Source organism: Micropterus salmoides, unplaced genomic scaffold (genome assembly GCF_014851395.1).
Source record: "Micropterus salmoides isolate LMB-PRFRI ecotype aquatic unplaced genomic scaffold, ASM1485139v1 Ms_hic_scaffold_2, whole genome shotgun sequence".
NCBI classification, from domain to species: Eukaryota; Metazoa; Chordata; class Actinopteri; order Centrarchiformes; family Centrarchidae; genus Micropterus; species Micropterus salmoides.
Window position 1 is genome coordinate 50,202,933 of NW_024041150.1, and position 10,085 is coordinate 50,213,017.

Below are 10,085 nucleotides of genomic sequence, written 5' to 3' on the forward strand. Positions count from 1 at the left end.
ATCCGTACAAGATCTTGCTTCTAAATTTTCAGATAAAGAGCCCCCCAACATATTGTCATCAGCAAATGAGAATGGATCAGGCAGTGGTATTGAAAGCTATTTCAGACCTGAATACCAATTTATCCAAAGGCAACAATAACATAGCATTCCTGGGGGTGGTGGTGCATAGATAGATGCTCCAGAGGCATGCGACCTCTGACATGTATAGCAATTATAAGTCGCTTTGGATAAAAGCGTCAGCTAAATGAATAAAAATATAAAATATGCTCAAATTATCATCCAAACTTTGACCCACATTATAAATGTCTCTATTACTACTACTGCTTGGAAAAAGGCACTGGTTAAACCCATCTTTAAGTCCGGGAATACCACAGATCTCAGTAACTATAGACCAATAAGTCTAGTTAGTTAGTAGTTTCAGAACAGCTCAACTCAATATTTAGAAACATCGTGGGTGCAGTATTCCTGGACTTAAAGAGGGCATTCGACACAGTAAACCATAGCCGTCTTATCTCAAAACTATCATCCTTTAACATGTCACACCAGGCATTATCATGATTCGAGTCATACTTACAGGGCCGAGAACAATGTGTAGTTATTGATCATGTAAAATCTGCCCCATGTAAAATTAAGACCGGAATCCCTCAGGGAACAATACTGGGGCCTATTCTCTTCAGCCTGTATGTGAACGAGCTGCCTGAAGTGTGTCCTGAATACATCTGGCCTTCAGATGTATGCCGATGACACTGTGGTTTATGTGTCTGGCCTTGCTGTTATCGGCAGTACACTATCCAAACGTCTTGTGAAAAGAAAGTGTTTAATTGGCTAAACAAATCCTGTTTAACAATTAATCTGAAGAAAACTAAATCTGTGTGTTTTTCTATAAAAAGAACTCGGACAACAAATGACCTTAACATCAAAATGAATGGCGAACTTATTGATCAGGTAGAACAAGAAAAATATTTAGGAGTGATTTTAGATTCTCAGCTAAACTTTAAAAGTCATATCAAAAACATCTCAAGAAAAATGAAGGCCAGTATGAACTGTTTCAGAATGATCAGAAGCTGTCTGACATTTGAATGTGCTCTGTCTTTCTGAACACTATGATCCTGTCCCACCTGTCGTCCCACTGTTTGAACATTTTTAGGCTTTATAACCGTGCCCTAAAAATGTTAGATAAAAAGCCCATTCGATTCCATCACTGTTACATTCTAAGTAAACATAAAATCTTAAACTTTGTTAATTTTGTTAATCTTATCATCTTCCAAAATTAGCCTATTTGGATACTTATATTTATAATTAATGCTGACCACACGTTGATTTTGAAATTTTTTTGAACACCCCCCCTCTTTTATCACCCAGTAAGAAGTAAAGTAATAATATTACTTTTTTAAGGAGTAATTTATTATGTACAATTTCTGAGTAACTTTCCCAACACTGGTTGTGGGGGAGGATTTTCTGTTTGGGGTTTAATAAAATACTAATACACAGTAACACATTGTGTATATAACATATAATTACAGTAATGAAAGAGTTATTGTGAAAATCACAGTAACCAATAATCAATAATCACAGTAATCATCATTGTACTGCTGAAAAGCTGGTCCAGGCCTTTGTCTCCTCCAGACTGGATTACTGCAACACATCATTGGACGTGTTCTGGTCTGAGTACACTAACATGCAGTACACTGCGTACACTGTGTACTTACTTGCTTAGTGCATTATTTTTGACAGGTTAGTGTTATCTCAGATCAAAGACTGCGGTTGGGCTCTAACAGGAAATGACTGTTGCAATATTGCACAATCCCCCCAGCACAGAGGGAGCAGAGCTCCAAAAACAGCCAGGCTTTATCACCCAAACTGAAAAGATCAGAATCTGGTTTACTGAGAAGTTTTAACTTCCAAGTAATTTGCTTTGGTCTATTGGTGCATAAATATGAATTCTATAAAATAAAAGCAATAGAAAGCAAGAACTGCAACCACAACTGTACACTAACAATGTAATGTCTGATAGAATAATAATAAAATAAAGTAACGACAGACTTATTTTTTTAAAGTTTCACAAGCAAGAATGTTCTTTGATTTGATTTAAATAACTCAAAATGTAATGACAGAATAACAGACAGGCTGCAGCTGTCTTACCGTAGGACCTCTGTGAGCGTGATCGGCAGGCCGCCTCTTTAGCTTCCTTCCATCTACATATTTGATTTCTCGCCTCAAAACTTCTGCTCTGACCTGGACTTCTGGGGCCTCATGTATAAACGCTTCCTACGCACAAAAAGGTTACATACGCTGGTTTTCACGCACACGTGGGATGTATAAAAATATGTGCGGACCCTCCACCAACTTTTGTCTGGCTCTGTCAGTGAACTCCAAAGTGACAAAACTGTTATCACTTTATCATCTAAACATTCAAACCAGCGGTGTTATTTGTGCTGCTGCTAGTGAGCCAGAACTATTCCATACTGCACCTTTCAAGTGTAAAAGAAATAAAATAAGCCAAATTAGTGGCGAATCTTAAATCAATGTCCGCTAAATATTCCATCAGCCCCCGGAGCGCAGCAGAGAGGACCTGAGTGTGGTCACGGACACTCATGGTCAGTTATGGACCTGCCAGCCTAAAGCCAGGATGATGTCAGGCGGCAGGATCCCGGCTGCCTTTCCCCGATGTTAGACGTGAATTTAGCACCTGAGTCCTCTTCAGACTCGGCTAACTGATGGAATTGTCATCATCATAAAAATCTGAGATAACATCAAACAGCATTAAAGAGTTGCAGCAGAGAGCGTCAGTAGTTTCTAATAACATCCTCTGTGCATATTTAGCTTTGGTGTGTAAACACGCTGCAGTGAACAGACTGTCAGGCGCACAGAGCGCACTGAGACGCAGATCTGCATTCTCACCGCTGACTGAAGCCACCATTCTGGTGAGGTGTGAAGCATAGTCCGTATGACCGCTGTAAACACTGCGTGACACTCGTGCGTAGTGCTGCACGGCTGCTCTGGCTCTGCAGAGGAAAACGCCAGTGGAAGGATTAGAGAGTGTCCGTGAAGACTTCCTGGCCCGTGATGATGACTGGCTAATACTTCGATTTAGATCCCCAAGAGTCGTGCTCTTGGACCTGTGTGCTGAACTGGGTCCAGCATTAGAGAGACCAACCTGGCGGAACCGTGCCATCCCGTACAAATACAAATAGTGTTTGTGGCAGCCAGCTGTTGGCAGCGGGAGCCGACAGGTGTGTGTCTGATGGGATCAACAATATATAATGTTTACCTTTCTACCTACACTCTTTGTTTAGAATAATATATAAAACTCTGGATTTTCTTTTGTTTCTGAACCAGCTGCATCAAACAATCTGTAGGCTACTTTCTAACTTCCACCTCACAAGCGCCTCGATTTCTGAATCAGAAAAACTCTCTTCCTCTTTTTTGTCCTCCACTTTATGTCAGACCGTGTTTTCTTTATTTCAGCCAGTATGAGTCTCTGAGCTGCACTGACTCTTATTGTAACACTAACGCCACTCCGTCGTTTTGCGTTCAAACCATCAAATGAAACATTTCTCCTCTCCTCCACTTCAGTGATCAGCACCTCGATCTCACACTCAGTGAAGTTCCCTTATTTTCACCTGTTGTCATTTGGACCTCAGCAGGTGACGCTGGCGTGTTTATGCTCATTTGCAAAGTCATTTATGGGAGGAGCCAAGACGGGTGGTCTGCCCTGGTGTTCTGGTCTGGTCTCATTGTCTGTGTTCTGGTCTGCCCTGGTGTTCTGGTCTCACTGTCTCCTGTGACAGAGACTCAGTCAGACGAGGACTCTCCTCCCTGTGAAACTAAAGCCAGCTGAATGAGCTGTGTTCCAGTAAAGCTCCACCTCTTCCTGTACACAGATCTACACTGAGGACAGCACGTGATGATCAGAGCAGAGAGCAGGCGGACGGCCAGAGAGACGGTCTACCTGGACATGGATCACCTGTTGCTGCTGCTGCTGCTGCTGCTGCTGTGGAGCTCAGGTAGGACTTTAAACAGCACGTGTTAGAATTCAGATCTCTTTACTGGATCAGGGAGAAAACCAGTATGAAAGGCTGTTCAGGGTGAAAACACTGAAAGACCTGCACAGTATTTAGGTGGCCTGGAGATATTTAGAGATCTAGCTGGAGGAGAGGAATTCAGCTGAAGAGCCACATATTCAAAAGAACAGGAAACTAAATGGCAGCTCCCCGTCCTTTCTGATGCTCGCTAGCTTCACTCATAAAGCTGAAGTATCTGGGTCTAACCAAGTCTCAGCTAAAAACAGGATATTAGATCGTTGCTGATGATAAACTCACTGATTAAAAATGTTTCTTCCTGTCAAAGAGCTGACGTACAGCTACATTTAAGGCACTAAGACCTTATCTGACCCAGTTTATGAAGTGTGAACATTTTCAGTATTTTCCCCCTAAACGGCCTCTCACAGAACAAACTGCTCACAAAAAGAGTTTTTTGGACTCTCTAATTAGAAACTGCTTCTTCCAACTGAGAAACACTGTACATCCAAACTAAGAGCTCTGGTGTCAGAGGTTGAATTTGAGAGGATCATTCATGCTTTTATTTGGTCTCCTTTAGATCACTGTAACTGTCTTTTCACTTGTTTGAATAAGAAGGAGCTTCACCGTCTCTTAAGGCTGTTCAGAACTCTGCTGCAAGGCTTCTAACTCACATGAACAAAAGAGCGCACATCACAGCTGTTTCACCATCACTTCACTGGTTACCAGTCCAGTTTAGAGTTCAGTCTGTCTGTCCCCACTCTTTCAGCTGAGGAGAGTTTCTTTAACAAATGGATTATTGAACTTTAATGTTATCAATATTTAATAATTTCTCTATATTACTAAAATAATCGTGGCCACTTTTATTGGGAATAAGTAAAGTTGTACCTGTAATTCAGAAGTAACGTGGCTGCATGCACTAATATCAAGGACTGCAGTATTAGCAGCAACATGTACTTTATCCAGGTTTCAGGTATATCAAATACCTTCTGACACTAGTGCGCTCATTTTGATGTTCCAGTCAGAAGAAAACACATTTCCAATCTCACGCAGGTTTTGTATCATGCTGATGAAGTGTCAGGTGTTCAGTAGGGCTGGACCCCAATATTCAAATATTCGATCGTTTGGTACACGTTCGATTTTTAATTTTGAGGTTCGAATGTTAAGTTCACGTCAAAGGGAAAACAAAATGAAGCCCTGAGCTGTGTGAGAGCACTTTAACTGAGTGATGAGAGCAGCAGTGTGGCAGTTCTGGGTTATTGCTTCATTTCATTACAGATCAAAGAAAGTCAAATAGCCTACATTTTAAATGAATCAGTAGCCTAAACTGTAGGCTACAACAAACTAACAACAACATAATGAACACATTTAAATCATTGTATTAGGCCGAGTGAAGAAGAACATGTAGTAGTAGTTATCTCTCCCCCATCAGCTTCTCCCTCACTCGTGTCTTTGCCAGAACCTCCTGGGCATTTATCCTTCTTTTGATGTTCTGCTTATAACTATAAAATACGTAGCTGTAGCTCGTGACAGCCAGCTTTAAACAATCAGCATAACGCGACCGCTGGATCCAGCTATAAAAGAATAACAGAAAAAACAATGTGGCAGTTATTTACATTCAGGTTTTTGGTGTTTGGGTTTAAATAAATGACATTTGTCATTTATGTCCCCCAGTGCTGAAGCTAAACCTGTGCTCATGCACTTCAACAACAAAATGACTTCATTAATTCATTTGTGTTTGTGCTGCAGCCTGATTTCTGTGTAAAATATTTCAGGTCCTGTTTTTCTTCTTTTAATCTTGATTATTAAACATCCATATCTCAAATTACTAGAATATTAGAATAAAGAACAGACCTCAGCCTGTGGAGCTGCTGATATGAAGCCCAGGTTGCTCTGATAGCCTGCAGCTCGTCTGGATTGTTGGTTTGGTGTCTCTCACTTTCTTCTTGAAGACTGGTGGACCAACACCAGCAGAGGACATGACATCACTGTGAAACTTCACACTGGACTTCAAGCAACTTTACTTTTATTTCTATATATGTCAGAGGTCGCACGCCTCTGGAGCAACGAGGGTTTAAGTGTCTTGCTCAGGGACACATTGGTGTCTCACACTGGATTCATACCCGGGTCTCTCACACCAAAGGCATGTGTCTTATACACTGGGCCACCACCACCGCCATTGGATTCTGTGTACCAAATACGTTGACTAGACATTAACAGACAACAGTGGTCATATTTAAATTCTCTGACCAAAGAGACAGTTCAGTAGTTGTTGGATATTGACAGACATGTCGCTACCATCCCTACCTGTTTCTATGCCCTTAAACAAACACAGCTGACTTACTTTGGCTGTCAATTCACAATCTCACCAAAAAGCCACACATGTTAACTTCAGCACCTCTCCTAAAGTGCAGCTCACAGTCCCACACAGAGCAGGCTGGCTTCAGTTTTCACATGTTTATATTCCAAAACTCTAGCAGCTACGTTTCCACTCGGTCACAGTGCAAACACAGAGCTGCTGCACAGTCACACCTGACCAGTGTTGGGGGTAACACGTTACTGTAATCACATTACTTCTGTCTGGAACGCATCACTGTTGATAACTTCAGTAATCACATCTCAAAATCATCTCGTCACTTGTGAACTGGTTCTTGAACTATCTGCATAACGGGAGGAGAGAAAAATAAATCAAACGCCCCTTTTCATGAATGTTTCCGACCTCTCAGACTTCAGCAGCAGTTCACGAGGACGCAGAAATTGCAGAGCTGCCAAAGAAGTCTTTGGAGGGGTGGAGGTATTACTTCATATTGTTGGTAGTAGCCTGCGACCGACACGCAGTTTCTGATCTAACAGTTGGTGATCGTTCCCTCTGGCTGGATATATATTACCATGATCCATGCACTACTGCAGCTGGAGGCTCTCTGCAGCGCCACGCAACTTTCTAAATTCTTCCCTCTCACGGAGAAAAGAAAGGTCGCAAACACAGCCGCAGCCGTTGTGTCAAGCTTAATTGTAGCAAAAAGGCTCCATCTGATAATAATAATAGCCTAATTATTATTATTGTAATAAGACAAACATGATTCTGTCACAGTCGCTCAGGCCTACATGCTTCAGCTGTTAATGAGTCAGCAGTAAGAATCACAGTCTTCATTATCTAAAATATAAATGTTTCCAATGAAATGTCCAAATAAAGTTCTAAGCATTATAGCACTGTACTCTAGCCTTGTTCTTCTCTTGACAAATGTTGGGCTGATGTTCACAACTCTGTTGTCACTTTGTATTAAAGAGCAGAAAAGAGAGATCCTGTGTTTGTCCTCATCATAATAAGGATTTGTGTTGATCTGAGCAGATATGAGGTGGAACTTTATATTGTTACTGTGCATCACAGGTGATGTTACGCAGTAATCCAAAAGTAATGTAACTAGTAGTGTAACTAGTTAGTTTCTGCAGTGAGTAATCTAGTAAAGTAAGTAACTAGTAATGTGTAATCCATGACCTTTTCTGAGTAACTACCCCAACACTGCACCTGACACAGCAATGCTCTCACTACAATCCTCCCTCTGTAAGAAGCCTGAATAGAAAAGTCCAGTGCTGGTTTGAACAGACCTCTGCGCTCTAACTCAGACCTCATGAAGTCAGATAAGACTGGGGGCCAATCTGCTGGCTCATTTGGTGGAGCAGCAACTGTTCCATTAGAGTCTGAGCTGCTTGTATCTGATGCTGGCTGCACATCTCTGGCTGTGCTCGTACTGGCTGATGATCCAGCATCTAATCTGACAAACGGCACCACAGCCCCTGTAAATTCTAGATATTTTCTATATATTAATATTATCAGCTGCATCAGGCCCATTCAAACTGGCTTTTCAGATATATAATATTTATAAAATGACTGGGCTGAATATGTGCTGCTTATTATTTACTGACATGTGCATCCATATTGCCCAGTCTGTCCAGCTAATCAACATTTTAATAGTCAGTGTGAATCCACTGCTTCCCATCATGCATCAGTCCAGAGTTGTAACTAAACTTCACTGTCTTGTTTTTAAATGATGTATGAGGAGTGCCCTCACATCCTGTCTGGACTGGTCCACAGATGTTTCTTGCTGAATGCGTGAGTTTAATTTAAACCAGCGCTGCTCAGCTGCTTAGCAGGACAGACAGACAGACAGATTCACTGCAGCTGCACATTAGGCTGAGTGTCATTTAGTTTTTTCTCTCCTCGTGCCTAGAAGGACAGTCCCTCTTCATCCTCTCATCAAACATTCACGTTCACCTTTGACAGGAAAGTGAGGCGGGGCCGTCCAGCTCTGTGCTGGACTGTCACTGCGTATGTCGTGTCGCATCAGCTGGCTGAAGTTGATTCGCGCTGAGTCGGCTTTATCAGTTTTGTTTTTCAGTGCTGCTCCACTCAGGTGCTGCACAGGCGACTAATACCAATGTAACGAGGTCTGGTGCAGAATGTAATATGTGACATTTGGTTTTGAAATGTAGCGAAGTGAAAGTAAAAAGTTGCAACAACTAAAAATACTAAAGTAAAGTACAGATACTGAAATAAACTACTTAAGTACAGTAAGTATTTGTACTTTGTGACTTTCCACCACTGATCTCACCTACAGTAAACTGGTAAAATGAGTCCAGAGGGAGTTCACTGAGATGTTTCTGAGCTGATAGAAAGTTCTTTACAAAACAACCTGATTGTTCTTTCTGTCCACGGCTGTGCTCCAATCACAGGACTCCAGGCTGAAGGACGACACACCTCAACAGGTAAAGAGAGAAAGAAAAGACAAAGAAAGAATCACAGAAGCAGAATCAGTTTAGTCTCTAGAATTCACTTCTTTACTGATGACTCTCTGGTTTCTGTTCAGAGCCTGATGATGTCAGGTTGGTGGGAGGAGCCAGTCGCTGTGCAGGAACACTGGAGCTGAAACATCAGGGAGACTGGAGACCAGGGAGTTTCTCTGTCTGGACCATGAAGACAGCAGCTGTTGTCTGTAGACAGCTGGACTGTGGCTCTACTGTTTCTGTAAGAGAGAGAAAGGAGTCCTCAGTCAGACCTGTGTGGTGGATCAGTTCTTACTGTGTTCAGTCTGGATCTGCTCTGAGGGAGTGTGCAGAATCAGTTTCCTCTACCTCCATCCTGGATCTCACCTGCTCAGGTAAGCCCATCAGTGACATCATCTATGACAGTAATGTACCGAGGTCAGGTCCGGATTAAGAAGTCAGAGGCCCCTGGACAATTTGTCTTGTAGCCCCCCCCACACACACACATGAGCACAATTAAGGTTTTGAATTCCAGGGTATTATTTGTTGGAAACATCTTTAGCTTATACAGGATTTATGCTGACAGGTTACAGCCTATGATCACAGCCTGAAGAACAATATCAACACCTGTACACGTCCTCCATCATGCAGGATTTACACCACATGCTTGCAACAACGCTGTCCTGGACCAGCAGCAACAATATCAAGACATTTCCCTGCTTAGTGTGACTCACTGGCTATTAGTATTAAAATAACTGCAAACTCACAGAAAAGTCCGCTCTATCTCAGAGTCCAGGGCTGAATTTCAGCATCAGTACATCCCTGGTAGCAGCATGAACACACCTGTCAACCCTCCCTTTCTTCTGCTGTAATTTTAACCTTTCTAAAAATGCCGCTGGGCGTATTTGAAATGTTTGCTACGTTCCCCTCCGGTAAAGCCAGTTGCAGTATGTAACGTTAGAACATCAGCTGTAACAGAGACAGGAAGTCAACGGCACCCGCCAATAAAACAAGAAGAACAGCAGCACGAGGGGAGCAGTTGCCAGGATGGATGATGCAGGGCTCTACAGAGTATTTCACTCGCATTTATCCATAAAAATAGATTCATGCAAAGAGGAAAAATGATTTACGAGTAAAGACTATAAACTACCATAACTGTTCTGCATGAATGGTTCTGATTATTGACAAGTATTTACTGCATTAATAAATTAGAGACCAATGTAGACTGTGTTTCTTGCATGGATTTTATAAATGGAAACATTCCACAAACAGTAAACTGCTGTAACAGTGGGCAGTGTTGGGAAG

At 42.0% G+C, this 10,085-nt stretch overlaps 1 protein-coding gene across 1 annotated transcript; it reads left to right on the top strand.

Annotated features, from left to right (window-relative positions):
• The first annotated feature begins 3,770 nt into the window (after positions 1–3,770).
• Positions 3,771–9,255, top strand: LOC119912723 (CD5 antigen-like). Its single transcript, XM_038732018.1, has 3 exons — positions 3,771–4,007; positions 8,751–8,783; positions 8,885–9,255. The coding sequence occupies exons 1-3, from the start codon at positions 3,908–3,910 to the stop codon at positions 9,232–9,234; spliced, it is 483 nt and encodes a 160-aa protein (XP_038587946.1). The 5' UTR covers positions 3,771–3,907; the 3' UTR covers positions 9,235–9,255.
• The last annotated feature ends 830 nt before the right edge of the window (positions 9,256–10,085 follow it).

Bases quoted from the DNA above. Each gene is read 5' to 3' on its own strand.
- LOC119912723 (XM_038732018.1), top strand. From the start codon at position 3,908: ATGATCAGAGCAGAGAGCAGGCGGACGGCCAGAGAGACGGTCTACCTG. The intron at 4,008-8,750 runs GTAGGACTTTAA...CTCCAATCACAG, and splicing joins GCTGCTGCTGTGGAGCTCAG to GACTCCAGGCTGAAGGACGA. The intron at 8,784-8,884 runs GTAAAGAGAGAA...GTTTCTGTTCAG, and splicing joins AGGACGACACACCTCAACAG to AGCCTGATGATGTCAGGTTG.